The sequence below is a fragment of the Drosophila mauritiana genome, chromosome 3L (genome assembly GCF_004382145.1).
Source record: "Drosophila mauritiana strain mau12 chromosome 3L, ASM438214v1, whole genome shotgun sequence".
Lineage (NCBI taxonomy): Eukaryota > Metazoa > Arthropoda > Insecta > Diptera > Drosophilidae > Drosophila > Drosophila mauritiana.
The window spans coordinates 17,356,107-17,374,728 of NC_046669.1; the positions used below are offsets into that span (position 1 = coordinate 17,356,107).

Sequence of the window (18,622 nt, forward strand, 5' to 3'; positions counted from 1 at the left end):
GCAAAAGCATAATGGTTATTTTCGAAATTGTTTTAATATTTTGTAATTTTGTAAAGGTTAGGGTCTCTTTTGTTTTTATTGAACTAAAAAAACTTAAACATGATATATTTATTTACGATGTAGTCCAATGGTCTGCATAGTAGACTTAATTCCTCTATTTTTTGGCTTATTAACAAGGTACGCCTTCGTAGTCGCATTCCAAGGAAACTATAATATACTCGATAAGAAATCTTATTACAGTACCGATTGTTAACATCTACTTACCGATTCTCGGCTTCAAAACTTCGAAGGACTCCCAGGCGCAGGTGTGCAATGTGGGATCTGCCTCCGGCATGCTGGCTCGATTTCCCGGGCGTGATGCACTTGCTCTTAGTTCTTGAACACGTCTTCGCAGGGCGGTCAAAACGTCGGAGTGCCTCTCGGAGTAAACCAGATTGTTCTGCTCACAGGGATCCGTTGAGATGTCGTACAAACACTCCTCCAACAAAGGATTACATGACCTCTGGAGGTCTCCACAACGCACTGCGGCCAATCGACGGGTGAGAGAAATCCGTTGTTGCGTCAGTCGTCGCAAATCGTAGCGAGAAAGGGCTCTTGAAGTGGCGGAGTTGCGCACCGTCACCGCATAGCGACTCTCGCGGGGATCTAGGTCGTCCAGTTCTCGGTAGGTGAGCACCGAGTCGTATCGACCGGCGGCAGTGGTGCCATTCACATACTTCCACTGTCCCATTTGAAGAGCAGAAACTCTCCAAACGTCGTCCAAGATGTGCAGAATCTCTCGAGGAACGTGGGGAGCATCTGCGGATCCGGATAGCTCGGGCCACAAATCGATCCCGTCTAGTTTTAGAGAGCTATCCAGCTCTATGCCCGCAGCACGTGAAAGCGTGGGCAACCAGTCGGCGACGTATAAGGGCTGGCTGAAGATGGAGCCGCGTGCCTGAAGCTTGGAGCTCCAAATCGCACCAGCCACCCGTACTCCGCCCTCCCACGGAGTATTCTTTTGTCCGCGGAGTGGGAAATTTGAACCCGTATTAGAGAACATACCAACCGATGGAGCTCCATTGTCCGAGTAGAAGATCACAATGCTATTGTCCAGTTGATCTGTAGAAGACAGCGTGCTTATTATTCGTCCCACGCTCTGGTCCAGTTTGGAGATCATCGCTAAGGGTTAGATTAGTATGAAGTCATGTTTGGAATAAACACTTAATTTTGAAACTGAAATTACCTGCATATTTCCTTCGGTTTGGATCCTTAATGTAGGAGAACTTTTGAATCTCTTCCTCGGGAGCTTGCAGAGGATCATCCTCGTTGGCCGTGTGGGCAGCCAAGTGGCTGAGCATCAGGAAAAGGGGTTGCTCCTTATCAGCATGGTCTTTGATCAACCGTTCCGCCTCGGTGGTTAGCAAATCCGTTACATAAACCCCACGATCCCGGCACTCCAAATCCATGTTCCGCCGAAAATCGTAGCCCAGACTATAGTTGGCCACCGGCATCTTGGATCGTCTCTGGAAGTAGTCTATATAAGCGCCCCAATAGCCGAAGTGGTAATCGAATCCCCGCCGAGTGGGCGTGTATTCCGGGCGCGAGAAGCCCAGATGCCATTTTCCCACCAGGTTGGTGGAGTAGCCTGCCTCCTTGAAGATCTCCGGCATCAATGTGGCATTGAGGGTCAGGGCCCAAGGCTCTTCGTTGCTGATTACAAAGTGCTGGGTGCCTGTAATGCCGGTAATCAAAATATAAATTGTGCGGGTTTAATTCAAATCATTATCAAATCTTAAAATCCGTGGTAACAAAAGATAATCGATACTAACCCGTGTGTATTGGATACCGGCCGCTGAGCAATGCTCCCCGAGATGGAGTACACATTGCCGGAGCGTAGAGCCGATCCAGTAGACGACCGTGATAGGCCAGGGCGTCGATATTGGGAGTTAGAAACTCCCGGCCGCCTCGAAAGCTCACATCATCGAAGCCCTGAGAGAGTGTTTGCTTTAGAAATGGGTCGATTTATGACGGCGAAACTAGTCCCACCATGTCGTCGGCCATAATGATGATTATGTTGGGGCGCCGTGCTGCAGCAGATTGGTCCGACGACACCCGTTGGAGGCAGAGCAAAAGCAGGAACGCTGATAAGCCCCGCATCTTGGTTACTCAACTTACGTATTAGACAATCACGTAATATTCGACTGCCTTTCTCGGCAGCTACCGATCAACTGAAACGGCGAGCGGTCCACGTAACATCTCGCCCCGAATCGGTTTGGGTCTCGATCTCCCAATCTGTCTCAGCCGATCGTTTGGCGTTCGATTTGAAACCGATCAAACCGAATTAGAAGCCACAAGCAACAAGTTTGTGTAATAACCGAGCAGCTCCGTCTAAGTAATTATAATGTGTAGGTAGTGTAAATACGTACAATTTAAGAGGCTTTTTGTTGGAGACAGTTGAATAAACTCAGAGCAAGTGAGGCGCATTCTGTCTGGGATCAGTGTGCTTATCAAAGTGGTTAGCCGTGGCCGAAAAAGCCAAACTTTGTTAAGGAAATCATTTTCGGAAAAGTAATTGCATCTGGGTATGTTGAAATTAAATAAAATCTAATGTACAGCATAGTGCTTATTTTTTTTATTAAACTAAACTTATAGAGTAGTCTAACCGAAGCATACTAACTATACAACGATCTATCTGGTTACCGGAAGTCCAGAGATCCAGTGTTTAATACTATAGGGACATGCACAGACACACACTCTTAATTGTCTAAACACGCACACAGTAAAGGCATAATCTGATCCTTATTCTGATCCTAGATCCGTATCACCAAACAAGGCTTCTGGTCGCGGCCGGAAGACCACAGATGGCGTTGTGCACGGGAATGGCCAGGAATCCGGCCAGAGCAATGCCATAGGAGTCCGACTGGACCACCATCGCCATGGCGAACTGCTGGCGCTCCGGCGAAATCTCCTTGGACATCCGGTAGAAGGTGTTCACGTAGGCACCGCCGCCCAGCAGTCCTTCCCACAGGACGATGGCGAACACGATCCAGATGCTGGGCGTGTACCACCAGATGACCTCGGTGAGGAAGTAGACCACGTTGACGAACTGGAAGATGGACATCAGCCAGATCTTGTCCAGCTGGAAGAGGTTGACAGAGGAGCGCGAGATAAAGACTCCGATCTGATAGTCCACATTGAGCCAGCGGTACTGCGAGTCCTTGTCCAGGAATATATCTTCAAAGTACACCAGTTCGAACTGAAAAGTGGATGATAAACATGCATTATGTTTCCTTGTATGAATTAAGGTAAGCTTACCAATCCTTGATTGATGAAGTATTCAAAGAAGTAAACCAGGCAAAGAGGCAACATATATTTGAAGAGATGCTTGATATAGGAGAGCTTTTCCTTGAACCCAACTAATGGCTTCTCATCACTAATCAGGACTTCCGTGGACTCAACCGTGGTAACCGGCAATATGTCAACTTGTGGACGACGAAGGAGCAACCAGAAGGCAAAGGCCTCAATCGCAGGGAAGATCAGCATAATCAGCATAGTATCTCTGGGACTGAAGTCTAAAGATCTCAAGCTGGCATAGCTCAAGGATCCGATGACTCCGGCGCCACCAGTTCCAGACGACCAAGTGGAGATCACATTCCTAAAAAAAGAAACATATGGAATCAAAGATAACCTTTTTTAGTACTTTAACCAGAAAAACTCACTTGTTGTATCGCGAAGAATAGGCTAAGAAAGTGGTTTCTCCTATTCCGCTGCTAGCCGAAGTGATGATGACACCCAAAAGAGCCATCCACTCGGCATTGGCGAATCCAACCAGGAGGAAACCAGCTGCAGAAAAGGCCACGGCAAGAGCTATACGGAAACTAATAAAACAAACTTTAATTAATAAAATCAAATTGATTTAGCAGATAGTACTCACTTGACCCAAAATGGAAAGAATGGCATTAGAATCTTGACAAATAATGAGGGCAGCACGTCAGCCAGCAAGATAGCACCCGTTGAAACCAAGTGACAATTTCTTCCCGACGAGCTTTCTTCCGATTCATCACTCTAAAACGAATGAATTATGCAGACGAACTATTAATAAATGTCTTAAATGTGATATAATCCTATTCGAATTACCGGATTAAACTGCTTGATAATATCGTGTGCAGCACTCAGCATCACCACGTATCCGTAGTTGTTGCACAGACCGAGGATCCAGTAGGAAGTCAGGTCGCGCCATAGACCCCGATCTTGGCGAGAGCTGCGAGAGGCGTCTCCAGGGGTGACCACCACTTGGGGATCATGTTCGGCCTCAGCCTCTTGCTGCTTGCTTGCCGTCATATTGAGCCGGCTAAACAAAAATTAAAAAATTAAAAAAAGACATTTGTTAAATATTTTTAAAGCAGTTTTTAGCAAATTCGGTAAGTGAAAATCCAATAAATTTATTTGATTCCTTTTATTAACTTTTTTTTTTACCATTTACTATCTATACTTAACACATCAAGGTTCTCTTAAGAAAGCAAAAACTTATTTATCTCTTAAAAAATTAATGTTGCTCTTTTTAAAAGCTTTAGCATTTACGCAAATTGTTTAATTGGTCAGGCGTGAACGAAGGTGGTTTTAAGACTTCAAAAAAAAAAAAAAACGAATATCAATATCAAGTTTTGATTATAACAGTTTTTTAAGAGCTTTAGTTCAACATTTATTTGTTGCAAGAGACAAATCAGCGCGGTACCCTTAGTTCATTATCACCTAACTAAATTTACTTTAAATGGGGCAACTATTAATTGAATTCTCTTTCGCAGCTATGAGCTATTTCTACTCTTAAAATAAACTGCTATGCACTCTTCTGAGCTGAGTCGAATTTAAATAAATTGTTTAATTTCCCAAGCCGAGCATGTGCGTACGCAGTCTTGAACTTGACATAATATGGTCACTAGGGGAAGTCGCTAAAATATATGGAAAGTACGTGCAATAAATGCTTAAAAATATACAAATTGTGTTGAAGGTAGGAAAAGACAGCTGTTTAGTTCAGACTCAGGGTTTGACGGGTTAAAAGACTCGTATTTATATAGTTAAGTGCCTTGCGGCATATTTTCACGGCAAGTGCACACGTATTTCCTATTTAACTATTTGAATTTGTAATAAAGTAGCCTATTACTATTACTTTACACATTTATCAGGCTCTAACTAGCTAATTTACAATGTTTGGAGGTTTTAAATAAATAAGATTTTAGATAACATTTAGCTATAGCGGGAAATGATTTTACCGGATATATAGATGTATATATATCACAGTTTTTTGGCAATGTTTTCGATGGTGCAAAGTGCAGATGAATTGATTTGTTTACATCCGACAGAACTTGTGACTGATAATAGATCGAAGAGGAAATGGGGACAACAGATGGGATAATATAATCTATACCGTTCAATGGATATATTCCCAATTCACCGAACGGTTCTCATTAGCGCCCTTGACTGACAGCTTTTAATTAACCAGATCATTTAAGTTAACCTTGCAACAAGCCAAGCCAAATCAAATAATGTAATCAACAATTAGCACGAGCCCTGTTAGCCAACAAAGAAAAGACACGCCAACTGTAAAATAATTATAACAAATTAACTAATTTAATTAATTCAGAAGCCAGGCAAATGCTTTTTAACCGTCCTGCAGCTCGTTGGCCACTGACTCATTCAAAAGATTCACTTGATCCATTTGCGCAGTTATGAAGTTGTTGACCCAATTCGCAGTGCACTTTCCTATCCAGTTACTTTTGCTTGCTATCAAAAAATTTGATACCCGGCCAAAATTCGTTTCGAAATATCACTGGTAAATTGAGAATGCTAGATCTTGCATATATCTTGGAAAAAATTCTAAAGCAGAGAGTTCTCAAATGGATTTTCGTTTTCAAATAGTACTTTTTAATCAGTTAATGGATAGGTAAATTTACTTTTTTTCGTTAAAAATTTTAAATTATTGATTTTGCATTTTATGTAATAGATTAAGTAAAAAGTTTAATTTACAACAAATTTACTTTCTATTGCACTTCATAACTTTTCATAGCACTAATGGGTTCTTAACTGCTGTTATTCACTATAAAGTACAATCGTACATCTTGCAACTATTTTTCGGCTTGGTAGTTCTAAGGTTCCGAGAACTGTTGGATACGACGGCGACGACGATTCGCGCTTCGAGGCGATCGGTGAGTGACTGAACCTGTGCGAACCCTCCCAACGGAACGAGAACCAATAACAAGCGGCGACTACAATGGAGCCAAGCGGCTGGGAGCCAAAGTATGAGGTATCACGCGAGTTGCCAGCGGCAGCATAAAAACTAAAAAAAAAAAAAAATTTAAAGATGCAGCAAGTGCCAAAGTGCCGATCAGCAGGTTGATCGTACGTAGATCGCTAGCAGGTAGCACACATTACAGATTACACATATAGTATCATTTAATTCAATTCAATTCGATTCGATTCGATTTGTTTCGATTCGACTCGATTCGAGCGGCAAAAGCGGGGGTGTTGAGGTCGGTCAGCGAACGTCACGTTTTTCGGGTTGGCAAGTGCATTCGCATTGGGTTTAGAATACCCTCTCAAGAGTGCGAAGATAACGATAAGATGTTCGAATTTCTCGATGGGGAAAATCTGCGAACCTTGTGATTGTTTATGGTGGGAAATGCTTATCGGCTAGCGGTCTTTGGCATTCGAAGATCCCAAGCAATCCGATAGTCGAACTGGCTTAGATTAGATTATGAAGATATTGTGCCACCACAAAGGGTTCTTAAAGATTTTCCAATACTTTTAAATGCATGTGCTAGCTCTTGATTGAAGTATTAAAAACGATCAAGTTAGCAATTGTATTTTGGAGGGTATTTCAAACTTCGTGATTGTGTTAGCTTTCGTAATTAGCACCTGTTATTGAATAAGTCATAGCTATTTTAATTACGCTTAACTTTAAGTTAAGTTAAGGCAGTTTAAGTGCGGATAGCGCCGTTAGCTTTGTTTTGTGCTGCTCAATATGAAGTAAGCTCTAACGGTGGTTCCCTTCCAAGTTTATTGTTTTTCTACGGGCGCACGTGGCGTATGCGTAATCTGAAATGTGCTCTTAAGTTCAAAAACACCTGTTTTTTCATAGTACAAAAGATTTTAAAAAGTACTATCGATGAAAATAATTCACTTGTTTGAAAACTCAAACTTTTTATAGTTACACAATAATCCAAACGGAGGTTATTTAACTCGATGCCAAACGGTTCGGTTATGCAAATCACATTTACCCGTTCAACTGGAAATGCTGGCTAATTTTATAACAATTTCATTTGAAACGGAAACCTGAGTTACTTTCTATGGCCATAAATCCGGCGTAAAATGCAATAAACATTACTCCCCCGAGTGAATACCAAACACCAGCCGTACCGTACACTTTCGAATTATTTCCGGCTGCCACTCAATCCGCTCGAGCAATGAAATTCTACTGAGGACTCGTCGAATACGGGCCTAGATTACAGCCGGACCAGTTGCAATCGACATTATCATTATCGTTAAGTGGCCAGCAGATTAAATTACAGATAAGACGTTCGCAGCATTGGGCCATATAAATCTTAAGATATCACTGGCAATGGCAATTCGTATATGACAGGCTCTGGGGAACAGAAAGGGTAATCAAACTGATGAGGTGATGGCCATAAGCCTGGCCCCCCCTTTTATCTTTGCCCGTACACTTAAGTCTAATAATCGTACCGGCCAAGAGTTTGGCCATAATACATTTTCACGGGTATCGTTTTCCCATCCACAATAGCTCCGTTTAAATTAAATCCGTTTCGCGCTCATTTAGCACGTACGGAAACCGCCAAAACCAATTTCACACCGCAGCCGCAAAGCATGGAACACTTTTTACTTGCCACAGGGTTATACATTGCATTTAAAAAAGAGAACATGTTGTTGACAAATGGCAAAATAAAGTGGTTGAGGCTGCTAGGGATAAAAAGGGACACTCGTGTTCGCTGTTGTAAATAATAAATAATTCACAATTGCTTGTCAATTTCGAGTCACTCCAAAGTTGTCCCCCCTGCGAAACGAAAGTAGTCCTTTTATGGCACAAACTGTGGCCAAAGCGATGCCCTGTTGACAGCCAGATTGAGTTGACAAATTGTTAAGGCAATTTGTTATAGTAATACGTTGGGAATTCCGGAATGCCAGTGAGTGCTGTTTGGCAAGCAGTTCATTTCAGTCAGTTGCATTTTAATGCTCGACAGGGAGTCATTTAAGAAGGAAGTTTTAAATACTATTTGCTTGACTTAGGCAAATGTAAAATCTTGAAAAAATATATAATTTACTGCGTATTTGATTAGCAGCCATATTATACCATTTATTTGCTCCTACACCCAGTTTAATAATATTTGTTCCAACTGAACTCACTCTTATTTATTGTACAATCCATTTCGATAAAGCTTTGACACATCCCTTTCCATATTTGTCGCCTCTGGCGATGCCATCATTAAAATACCATAAATCATCCTGGGGGCAACATGTGATGTCTGCGGTGGGAAAACTACTGATTTCGGCGAAATTCGGGGAAATGCGAAAAACACAACTGTTAACTGTTTCTAATAGGCCGTATTAGGCTCACAATCAGTTATCTAACATTCACACGTGGCATTGGGGAACAAAGTTTCAATTCGAATGTGGCCCGGCACGAAAATGCAAATAAAATGGCTCCGAGAGAATGAATAAAATCATTGCCAAAAGGGAAAATGGAGTATAAAAAGTAACCGCCAAACACGAAAAGTTTTTAATGCAAATACGAAAATCGCATGGAAACATGACCACCACGTCCTTTGCAATCCCCTTTATCCATCCCTCCGTTTAACGAGCCGTGCTGCAATTTTCCGGCGCGAAAACAGGAAGTGAGGAAAGCGTCGCCCTGCATAATTTTGCGATGCGAAAAGTTAACGCAAAGTGTTTTTATTTTCTCCTGGGTGCAAATAGAATATAGTTGTTACAGCAGCTTAAAGCGATTTTAAAGCACTACGGGTGAAAGGTGAGAGGACGCGTGAAAAAGCGCTTCCAGGCCAGTTCCACCAGCAGGATTACCACGACCAGGATGTCGGCACAGATCAGCATAAGGAGCAGAGGAGCCACGTACTCCATTCCCACGGTGATGACGAAATTCTGGGCCACGCAGTGCAGCTTCATGTGCACCCAGTAGCTGCGCTGCTTCCGGTAGACACCAGTTTCGAGGATTCTAAGGAATCTGAAATGAAATACCAATGTATTTATAATGATTTTAATAGATTTTATCTTTTAAAAGAGTAGCAGAAGAACTTACCGAAGTCTGAAGAGCTCCTTGTACGTGGAGTTGCGATGTAAGTGCGTGTAGAATAGCTGCTCGGGTCGAAATAGAACTTCGTTTAAATCGCAAATCTCTTGAGCCGTAAAGTACCGCTCCACATAGGCATATCCGGAGGAGGTTTCGAACACGTAGACATAGCCAGGATTATCCCTGACCCTTAAAACACCCTGCTCAGCGGGCAACCAGAGTTCAGGATTCTGCGTCTGCGATTCGATTTTGCGTTTTATGAACAAGTGTATTTCCGGAAGTCTTGAGTACTGAAATTAAAAAATCTCTTAGCAGTTAAGAATGGTTAGGAATGGAATGAAACCAACATTTAGGTAGCTCTTGGTGAAGGGAAGTGGCTCCAAGCCCACGGTTAGGGAACTCTCCGCCAGCTGCTGCATCGTTTTGATCTTGGACTTGACGGGCGAGCTTAGTAGAGATGAAACGACTACGGAAGTGTAGTAGTTGTACATGATAAAGCTGATCAGGAACAGGGCGAAGTAAATTAGTCTGCCTCCGGCGGAGCGTGGAATCAAAGAAGAACTTTGGATGCAGGCTGCTCCAAAACTGATCAGGAAAGTGCTCAGCAGAGAGGGTAGGTAGTCCAATCGCCATCGTTTTTGCATTCGCTTGCACTCCATATAGAAGGTGATCCACAGGAGGACACCAATCAACGAAAGTACTCCCCCGAAGAGATACCAAACCAACGGACTGAAGGGCTGTAGGAACACATCTCCCCGGAGTCCCGCATTGTGGGGAGTCCGGAAAATGCAAACGGAACGGAAAAAACCCGTCTCAATAATGGCAGACAAATACTTAAGCCTGCCTTCAGTGGCCAAAGAGGGCGTGGCCGTAAGATCCGCAGTCTGGTCCACCACAGCACCCACAGAACCACCTACCACATCCGATTTGCTCCAGCTATCCGAGAAGATGAACTTCATTCTGCAGGAGAAACTATGTACACTATTATTACCAGTTTATTTATACCTTACTTGCAGTGTAGAAGATCTCTCAGGATTAGGGTCAGGTGGAACCCGAATCTAGCTAATGAGTCAATGTGGGTATCGTTCTCCTGGCTCAAAAAGCGAATAAGTTCGTCATCCGACAAGGTGAGTGGACGTTGGGTGACCACCGTTGCCACTAAAGGATAGCTCAAACTTTAATGTTATTATATATACAATAAAGTCTTACCCCTCAGGACAACATCGGTAAGTTGTTCTCTATTTCCGTATTTGGATCGCTTCTGCAAGGAACTTAGATATCGAGTCCTGCGACATTCGAATGGATCACAAGACATTTCGTGGGATCCAGTTACATTCAGCTGACCTCCAATAATTTTTCCATTATTGTAGACATCATAGACTGCATAGGCAACCGAGTCGTTGTTATCCTGGATCTGCTCCTTCACATAACTTACATCCGCATCAATGGATATGTTAAATAATGCAAATAAATCATTAAACTCCAATTCAGACTGATTGCCAACCAAAAGCCAATGGTAATGCTGATTATAGATCTGCTCCCGACTAGCCTGAAAGTAAATAATATCTGGAAATAATGCATTTATCCCGTTGTATTTAAACAAACCTCCTCCAATAAATCCTGAGCCTGATCGCACTTTATATCTACGTAAATCGCCAGAGTTGGCTGGGTATGACCCATGTAATTGAGCTCTAAATGTGACCAATTATGCACTCCTCTCATTTGAACAAACTGATGATAGACGAGAATGGGATGTATGGGCTTCATGAACTGTTCAGCAAATTTAAGACCTTGAAAGAAAAAATTGGGGTTTACAATTATCAGAAGCGGGTAGAACTTCCTTTCCCACTTTCATCACTCTGCCAGCAGTGAAATAAAACAATGAATCCAATCCGCGACTGCACGAGATTGTCCAGAACAAAGTTGGCCAACTGCACCAGCTGCATTGTTGACTTTTGCGCTTTGGTTTTCCACGTTTGCACTACCCTTTTTATATAGCCAAAAAGTCCCCCAATTTGGCTGTCATCAGTGTGCGTTGTTTGTTTTTAAATTGCCCGAAATTGCTCGCCATTTACCAATGACCTTGGACTGCTCACCTCAATGAAGAGTGCAGTGGCGGTGCCAGATGACCTCCAGCCCCAATATGCCCACGCAGAGAATTATCGCTCCTAGTAGGATGATGAACAGCGGAGCAGCGTACTCCAGACCCACGGCCACCGTGTGATTATGCTGGTAGCAGTGGAGTTTTGTCTCCATCCAAGACCGCTCGTGCTTGAAGTGAACTCCCGTCTCCAGCATTCGCAGCTCACTGAAATTGGGATGGAAAATTGATCAATTGGTTCAGCTAGAACCTAAGCCCACCTCAGTTTGAGGAGTTCCGCATAGGGTGACCTCTTCGCCAGGACTGTGTGGGTGTGAGAGGCATCGCGTAGAGGAATCTCGTTGAGCTCGCAGATCTGGTGGGCCAGGAAGTGCTTCCTCACGAACTCGTAGCCCGTTGCCACGCCAGTTATGTAGACGAAGCCTTCCTGATCCCTTACAGAGAGGACCCCAGCCTCGGTGGGAATCCATATTGAATCCGGGGATCGCTTGCTGGCAAGAACTTTTTTGCGGTAGAGGTCACGCACATCCGGCTCCTCGGAGGTTTCCACATAGATGCGTGTATAAATAGCTGGCTCTATGCCCACATCCAAATTGCTATCCGCCAGTTGTTGCAGTGTACGTATGTTGGACTTAATCGGCTGGCCCAGCAGCTTGGACACCACAATGGATGTGTAGTAGTTGTACATCAAAAAGGAGGTCACCATTAGGGCAAAGAAAGCCATCCTCCCACCCATTGATCTTGGCGTGAGCCACGCCCCTTGAATGCAACCAGCTCCGAAGGAAAGAAGGCAGCTGGTGAGCAGCGATGGCTTCCACTGCTTACGTCGCTCCAAGATGAAGGTGACCCAAAGAAGGCAGCCTGCCAGGAGGAGTATAAGTGCGAATGTCAGCCAAACTCCTCCGCTGAAGGGCTGCAGGAACTCCGTGGCACTGAGACCCGCTGAAACGGATCGGGGATTACGGAACATGCAGATTTCACGGAAAACACTAAATTTCGTGATTGGTTGCAGAAACAAAGCGCGATCGAAGGAATAAATAAAAGGAGCTATCGCCAGGTCAGCTTTATCCAGGATAAGATCTCCAATCATGCCGCCTGTTGCATTGCCATCCGACCACCGATCCCTAAATATGTACTTAAACCTACGGGTTTATATTAATATATATTCATTTATTTTCATTAAAGCTAACTCACTTGCAGTCCAACATATCCCTTAGTGGCTGACGCGCCTGGTAACCCAATCTACCGTAGGTATCTAATTGAATCCGATATTTGGAGTTCATAAAGTCAAAGATCTCCTTTTTGGAGACATTAAGCGGTAAAGCGGTCACCTGTTCAAAAGATTAATCAATAGGGAATAAAATCTTTTAGGTTCTGACATACCACAGCTGTGGCTCTCATGGTTAATCCAGTAAATGACTTTCTATGCTGCAAAGCACTCCGTGTGTAAAGATTACTTAGATATCGTTCAACTCGACAATTCGTTTTATTGCAGGAAATTTCCCGATCTGCTGTTATATTTAATTGTCCCCCTAATTGCCGTCCCTTGTTGTATACATCGTAGAGTAAGAAGTTTCTGGTGATAGGATCATTAGTAACATAGGTAACATCGGCATCAACGAAGATCTGAGCCTCTTTGAAATGAGATTCCAATTCGGAAAAGTTCATCGACCTATCATAGATTAGCCAATGATATCGATGACTAAAAGATCTTTTAGCACTGGCCTGTTAGAACTAGATTATCTGAGACATTTTCAAGTCATTAAGCTCAATATTGTACTTGCCATATCCAAGACTGTACCACTTTTGGCGCAATTGATATCCAAAAAAACGCCTAGCTTAAGAATATTGTGATTAAGAAAGTCATCGTTCAGCTGAATATCCGAGTGTAATGGTTGGAATTGAGTGAAGATATTTTTAGACTGTGCCAGCAGTGCCAGGTGCGAAAGTGCTGAAACAGGAAAATTGAATCAAATATCAAAGAATTGCCATACCACAACCACTTACAGTCCATTGACCAGCAGTGCAAAATGAAGACATGACTCAATTTAGCCATGTGAATAAGGTTGTGTATGATTAAATTGTGCAATTGGAGCATAGCAAAAGCTCGAACAAAGAACTTGGCAATTATTGATACTGATTATGAGGCAACAGGGCTTTTTATAGGGCACACATAATGCCATCAGAGTGGAAATAATCAACATAGACGTCAATCGATGACTGAACTTGACTTGTGACAACTTAATGGGTATGCGATAAAAGTCAAGTCCTGTCAAGCTCAATCAATGTGGGAAGAAAATTGGAAGCAATTTAAATGGTTAAAGAACTTTTTGGAATGGGAAACATTTTGTCACTCACCAAGTCTATTATAAGTTTTCCATTTACTGATTTTGGGGGATAATAGTGCTAAATTTCTTCCTTGCATAACGGGCCCAGCAGATTTCCAGGAGCAGGATCAGAAGGGCCAGGAAATAGGCCACCAGGAGGGATATGAACAAGGGAGCTGCATATTCCATACCCACTTGGATCACAAAACTGTTCGAGAACGTGTGCAACTTGGTCTTGCTAAAGAACCGGCTCTGCTTCGAGGTGATTCCAGTCTCCAGCATTCGCACCTGCAGTTGGGTGAGTAGCTGTCGGTAGGTGGAGTTCAGGTGAACCATTCCATATACGGCACTCTCGGGCCTCAGGATAATCTCGTTCAGATCGGAGATCTCGCGCGGAAGATAGTGCTTCTCCACAAAGTGATACATGAACGAGGCCTCCGATGTGTACACGAATCCCGGCTGATCCCTCACCCGGATCACTCCATCCTCCGGAGAAAGCCACACGCTATTAGGATCCCGCTTGCTTTCCACCTTTTGTTTATAAAGACTGCGAATATCTGGGCGCGGAGAAGACTAAAAAACAAATGGTTTTTAAACAGATATATAAAGGTTTTTTAAAGAGTGTAGACCTTATAGATGGGTATCAGAATTGTAACACAATAACACTTAATTATGTATTTTAGAGAGATGCATTCCACCCCTATGGAATTATCGCTCTATCAAAAGCTTAAGAGTCGGTTAATACGCACCACAAGATATGTCTTGGTAAACGGAACCGTATCGAATCCCACATCCAAGGAGCTGTCGGCCAACTGCTGAATAGTCCGGATATTAGAACGTACTGGAGATCCCAGCAGAGTGGACACCACTATGGATGTATAGTAGTTATACATGAGGAACGAGGTCAGCATCACGGCGATAAAGGCCAATCTTCCTCCCGCTGACTTGGGCATCAAATAGGATCCCTGAATACAAGCTGCTCCGAAGCTAATCAGGCAACTACTGAGCAGAGACGGGATGAAGTCTAAACACCGTTGCATCCAATGCCGCTCCAGGTGAAAGATCATCCATAGCAACACTCCGGCGAAGATCAGGAGTCCGGCGAAGGCGAACCAAACGCTCGGCATGAAGGGCTCCAGAAAGACGGCAGCTTTGATTCCGGCATTGTGTGGAGTACGAAACATGCAGACAGCCCGGAATTGGGCCTGCTCTGTCATGGGATGTACGTAATGGAGGCGATTCCAGGAGGGCACAAACGGGGTAGTGCAGAGCTCAGCGGATTCGTTGGTTAACATTCCAATAGCTCCGCCAAAAGCATCCTGAACGCTCCAAGTTCCACACCAAATGTAATGAAGTCTGGATAAGAACAAACATATTAACATATGTTTTAATAATAATAATATGATATAATAAAAACCATCTCTTACTTAAAACCTAGAATTTCCTGAGTGTGCATGATAAGACGATTGCCAATGCGAGAAATTGAGTCCATGTGAGAGTCGCGGTCGCTATTAAGGAACTCGAGAAGTTCCTCCTCGCTGGAATTAATTGGCAGTACAGAAACCTGAGTTAAAATGATCAATTATTGTTGAAATGATCAATGATTAAAATTTACGTTTAGAAGACCCACCAATGCGGCCAATCGAAAAGTAACGCTAGATAAATCCAATCGGTGCTGCAGTCTAGGTCTCAAATGCAGTTCACTGAGATACTCCTTCAACTGGCAGTGACTTCGATTGCACTGCAGAGTCTGGTCCACGGTGATATTGAGCTTACCTCCCAAATGACTTCCCTTATTATAGACATCATGCAGGATAAATCGCTCCTCGTCCTCGCGGCTGACATAAGTCACGTCCGCATTGAGGCTTAAATTGGCTGCCTCAAATAGTTGTACTAACTTGGTAAAGTTACCTGCCTCATCGTAAAGAAGCCAGTGCAAATTTTGATTATAAAGGCGAGCTCGACTGGACTGCATTGTAAATAAAATATATAACGCAAAGAAAATCTAAATTTACAAAAACAATTAATAGGTATTTGCTATTCACATATTAACTAATGTATACCAAATAAATTGATAAAAATAATTGAAAGGACTCACTTGATTTGTTACTAATTCTGCTTTGTCGCAACCCAAATCCAGAAAGACTCCCAACCTGACTAAATCGCTGTCCAAGTATTCCTTGTGCACGTTGGCCAAGTTATCAGGGTTTTGCAGGTCAATGTACTGCGAAAAAATGCCGTTCTGATTCAGCATCTCAACCAAAGGAAAAGCATCTAGAATACGTAATTATGAGTAACATCTGAACAAAGTGCAGCACATCTTACCCTTTATGGACCAGCAGTGAAATACCATGAGATTGCTCAAATTGATTTCCAGCAGATTGAAAACAATCAACCGATACAATGGCCAACTAGTCATCTTGACGGCTTTCTTCGATTTTGACCAGACGGCTTGCTCTTTTATAGCCCCAAAGCTGAGATGTCGAACGAGGCCAATTAAGTTATTATAGCCAAATTTTTGGGGCAGCCGTCCAATTGAGAACTTTGATGGACAGCTTGTTCGAAATTTTGGGAGCAATTTTAGCCCGCAGATATCCTGCTGGTGGAGCAACAAGTGTTTTGGCCAAGGCGCCTGCGCAGGACTCGGTATCGTAAACAAAGGTGCAGGAGGGATTTATGAATGAAAAGCGGGCGGTGGGTGGGTGTTAATGGATTTCTGAGCCCGCTTGATTGTGGGTGGGATTGTGGGTCAGGAGGGCAGCGCCGCAGGCTTTAGTGATTTTGCGCCTTTTGCATGGTGCCCCTGCCCCAGCCGCTGCCCCCATCACATCCAGCCACCCAGCGAATGCTGCACAATTCAATCTTCTGGCCTGGTCTCAATATCATTTCGACTCAGTCTGCGTTGCGCGCTTGGCGCGTTTTGACGTATTTCCGAATCTCCGCATCATTCTCTGGAAATTGCCCGGTCCCCGTTTTCAGTTCGATTTGATTTGGTTTTCACCTCGGTTGGTTTGTTAGTTTGTTTACGTTCGCTGCTCGTTGTCTCCGTTATTGTTGCTTGGCTCTGGAGATTTCAGTGCGTTTTGGTATGATAAGGTTGCAAAAACACAGTTTTGCGGGAAAGTGCGCGTTGATGTAATTTTCGACAATTTAAATTTAATCACCAAAAATAATAGCATATAAATTAAATTGAAAAAAAAAAAAAAAACAGAAAACTAAGCAAAGCATCAATCAAATAATGTAAAATAATGAACTGAAATCTCTTCAAAAGAAAATTAACTTATAAATTAGTGCAAAAAAATAATAGGTATCTGAACTGGGTTTTAAAAATGTAAATAATGTTGTTGTTACTTTTTTCAACTATACATACTACACATATGTTTTATACCAATTTTGTTATCTAATTTTGTGTAAGTGTCTAACTTGTGTACACATATAACCTTAAAGAACGAGTAACACGGCGTATACGTAATTTTTTAATTACAAAAATCTTGTTACCCATAATGCTTTAAGTATTTAAATGCATTATTTCACATCTCGGAATCCTTTTCGAACAGTAGTTCCGTTTGTAAACTAAGGAAACCCCTATTAAACTTTGAATTAGGTAAACACAAATCCGTTTGATTTTGTAACCCAGTGAAGGCACAGCCTCTAATTGAACTGTCAAATAGTAATTGCATAACCATCACACACTTTCCTATACAATCTGTGTCCCCTTAATTGAGTGCCAATTAAACTGTCTGAATCAACCTAATTAACAAGGGGTTTATACATTATTTAAAATACAATATTGCAAAGTAATAATGGTAATTAAGCATCAAAATCCGTACATTCCATTATGTGACTAATTGAGCATCGAGATAAAAATATTTAAAATTAAAAACACATCTTAAACGCAAAAAGAAAAAATGCCAAATGAACATATTAAGAATCAATTGAAATGTGGTCATCCGCACTGGGCCAACAAATGAAAAATTCACAATAAACCACAAATATGACAATTTCAATAGAAACAACTGAAACTAGATGGCGGAGACTGCCGACATTGAGTGCAAATAAAATGCAATTATCGCTGATTTAAACGGACATTAGAGAATCATAAATTTTCCATGAGCACCACATGGCCACAGGGACTAGGGTTGGAAAATTTACTCCAACACCCGCAAATAATCCACCAGAGGATTTTGGTAAACCAGCATAACAAAAACTATTTGCTGGGAAAATTGATTGGACGACGGCAACTGGATAGAATATAAATACTTGAAAAAGTGAAAACAGCTGTGCAAAGAAACTACCTTAGATCACTTTACGTAAAATATAACATTTTTAGGAATTAGGAATACTAAATTAATCGAGCATTGAAGCTCATTAATCAAGTTTCGGTTAATTAAGTGAGTTTGAAGTCAATTAAATAGCTTTAATTTATTGGAAATTTTTATTCAAAAATAATTAAACTATGAGCTCATTTTTCTAAAAAAGTGGAATTCGTTCAAGTAAATATATCCTAGGTCTTATCTTAAAGTGATTTCCACTTAATGTTTTTAACCAAGAAAAAATTAACTAGGGTCGGCAAATAATTCAGTTATCGTACAGTTTTAGGTTGGCTTAGACGAGATTGTATGCCACTCTCTTATGCTATTCTGGCTTTCAAAGGCTTTTATCTTTTTTGGCAGATTTTGCATTTTTTTTTGTTGACGCCGCTAGAGGCTACGAAACATCTCTTAAATAGAAAAATGCAAAGCATAAAAAGCGGCAGATGGGGCATCGCACTCTTGAGATTTACATTGTAAAGTGATCCCCTCGCCTCGTCGCTATATACAGAGTATGCAGCGTACAGTACATGATGCAGGCTCACAAAAAACTGCATTTAAATTAATTGAATTTTGTTGATTTTTT

General features: G+C 42.2%; 5 protein-coding genes across 6 annotated transcripts; all 5 read right to left on the bottom strand.

Annotated features, from left to right (window-relative positions):
• Positions 1-66: 66 nt before the first annotated feature.
• On the bottom strand, positions 67-2,190 carry LOC117140067 (arylsulfatase B). Its single transcript, XM_033302812.1, has 5 exons — positions 2,029-2,190; positions 1,812-1,971; positions 1,226-1,714; positions 265-1,161; positions 67-207 (listed from the first exon to the last, which is right to left on the bottom strand). Exons 1-5 carry the CDS (start codon positions 2,137-2,139, stop codon positions 170-172), a joined length of 1,695 nt encoding a protein of 564 aa, XP_033158703.1. The 5' UTR covers positions 2,140-2,190; the 3' UTR covers positions 67-169.
• Positions 2,191-2,605: 415 nt separating this feature from the next.
• LOC117139985 (battenin) lies at positions 2,606-7,448 on the bottom strand. Of its 2 annotated transcripts, none has more exons than XM_033302689.1 (6): positions 7,396-7,448; positions 4,120-4,333; positions 3,917-4,047; positions 3,702-3,860; positions 3,298-3,637; positions 2,606-3,238 (listed from the first exon to the last, which is right to left on the bottom strand). In XM_033302689.1, exons 2-6 carry the CDS (start codon positions 4,321-4,323, stop codon positions 2,804-2,806), a joined length of 1,269 nt encoding a protein of 422 aa, XP_033158580.1. In that variant the 5' UTR covers positions 4,324-4,333; positions 7,396-7,448; the 3' UTR covers positions 2,606-2,803. The 2 variants fall into 2 exon arrangements, with proteins under 2 accessions (XP_033158580.1, XP_033158581.1); XM_033302690.1 differs by lacking the exon at positions 7,396-7,448 and adding an exon at positions 6,096-6,199.
• A 1,478-nt stretch (positions 7,449-8,926) lies between these two features.
• Positions 8,927-11,244, bottom strand: LOC117140395 (ionotropic receptor 75a). Its single transcript, XM_033303262.1, has 7 exons — positions 11,148-11,244; positions 10,904-11,088; positions 10,508-10,847; positions 10,309-10,456; positions 9,646-10,258; positions 9,308-9,588; positions 8,927-9,232 (listed from the first exon to the last, which is right to left on the bottom strand). Exons 1-7 carry the CDS (start codon positions 11,242-11,244, stop codon positions 9,007-9,009), a joined length of 1,890 nt encoding a protein of 629 aa, XP_033159153.1. The 3' UTR covers positions 8,927-9,006.
• Positions 11,245-11,395: 151 nt separating this feature from the next.
• On the bottom strand, positions 11,396-13,497 carry LOC117140762 (ionotropic receptor 75a). Its single transcript, XM_033303843.1, has 6 exons — positions 13,407-13,497; positions 13,184-13,350; positions 12,783-13,124; positions 12,594-12,730; positions 11,660-12,541; positions 11,396-11,606 (listed from the first exon to the last, which is right to left on the bottom strand). The coding sequence occupies exons 1-6, from the start codon at positions 13,495-13,497 to the stop codon at positions 11,396-11,398; spliced, it is 1,830 nt and encodes a 609-aa protein (XP_033159734.1).
• Positions 13,498-13,780: 283 nt separating this feature from the next.
• LOC117141229 (ionotropic receptor 75a) lies at positions 13,781-16,145 on the bottom strand. The gene is made up of 6 exons (XM_033304589.1): positions 16,052-16,145; positions 15,825-16,000; positions 15,357-15,695; positions 15,154-15,290; positions 14,476-15,082; positions 13,781-14,299 (listed from the first exon to the last, which is right to left on the bottom strand). The coding sequence occupies exons 1-6, from the start codon at positions 16,143-16,145 to the stop codon at positions 13,781-13,783; spliced, it is 1,872 nt and encodes a 623-aa protein (XP_033160480.1).
• Between the last annotated feature and the right edge of the window lie 2,477 nt (positions 16,146-18,622).

Excerpts from the sequence above, each read along its gene's own strand:
- LOC117140067 (XM_033302812.1), bottom strand. The coding sequence starts at position 2,139 with ATGCGGGGCTTATCAGCGTTCCTGCTTTTGCTCTGCCTCCAACGGGTG. Across the intron at positions 1,715-1,811 it reads CCGGTATCCAATACACACGG|GCACCCAGCACTTTGTAATC; the intron begins GTTAGTATCGAT and ends CCGGCATTACAG. Across the intron at positions 1,162-1,225 it reads AAACCGAAGGAAATATGCAG|CGATGATCTCCAAACTGGAC; the intron begins GTAATTTCAGTT and ends TCTAACCCTTAG.
- LOC117139985 (XM_033302689.1), bottom strand. The coding sequence starts at position 4,323 with ATGACGGCAAGCAAGCAGCAAGAGGCTGAGGCCGAACATGATCCCCAA. Across the intron at positions 3,861-3,916 it reads TTCTTTCCATTTTGGGTCAA|TTTCCGTATAGCTCTTGCCG; the intron begins GTGAGTACTATC and ends TTGTTTTATTAG. Across the intron at positions 3,239-3,297 it reads ACTTCATCAATCAAGGATTG|TTCGAACTGGTGTACTTTGA; the intron begins GTAAGCTTACCT and ends TCCACTTTTCAG.
- LOC117140395 (XM_033303262.1), bottom strand. The coding sequence starts at position 11,244 with ATGCAGCTGGTGCAGTTGGCCAACTTTGTTCTGGACAATCTCGTGCAG. Across the intron at positions 10,457-10,507 it reads TACCGATGTTGTCCTGAGGG|TGGCAACGGTGGTCACCCAA; the intron begins GTAAGACTTTAT and ends GCTATCCTTTAG. Across the intron at positions 10,259-10,308 it reads AGAGATCTTCTACACTGCAA|AATGAAGTTCATCTTCTCGG; the intron begins GTAAGGTATAAA and ends TTTCTCCTGCAG.
- LOC117140762 (XM_033303843.1), bottom strand. The coding sequence starts at position 13,497 with ATGCTCCAATTGCACAATTTAATCATACACAACCTTATTCACATGGCT. Across the intron at positions 13,351-13,406 it reads GCACTGCTGGTCAATGGACT|CACTTTCGCACCTGGCACTG; the intron begins GTAAGTGGTTGT and ends TTCCTGTTTCAG. Across the intron at positions 11,607-11,659 it reads GCGGAACTCCTCAAACTGAG|TGAGCTGCGAATGCTGGAGA; the intron begins GTGGGCTTAGGT and ends TCCCAATTTCAG.
- LOC117141229 (XM_033304589.1), bottom strand. The coding sequence starts at position 16,145 with ATGACTAGTTGGCCATTGTATCGGTTGATTGTTTTCAATCTGCTGGAA. Across the intron at positions 16,001-16,051 it reads TCACTGCTGGTCCATAAAGG|ATGCTTTTCCTTTGGTTGAG; the intron begins GTAAGATGTGCT and ends TACGTATTCTAG. Across the intron at positions 15,291-15,356 it reads CTTTTCGATTGGCCGCATTG|GTTTCTGTACTGCCAATTAA; the intron begins GTGGGTCTTCTA and ends ATTTTAACTCAG.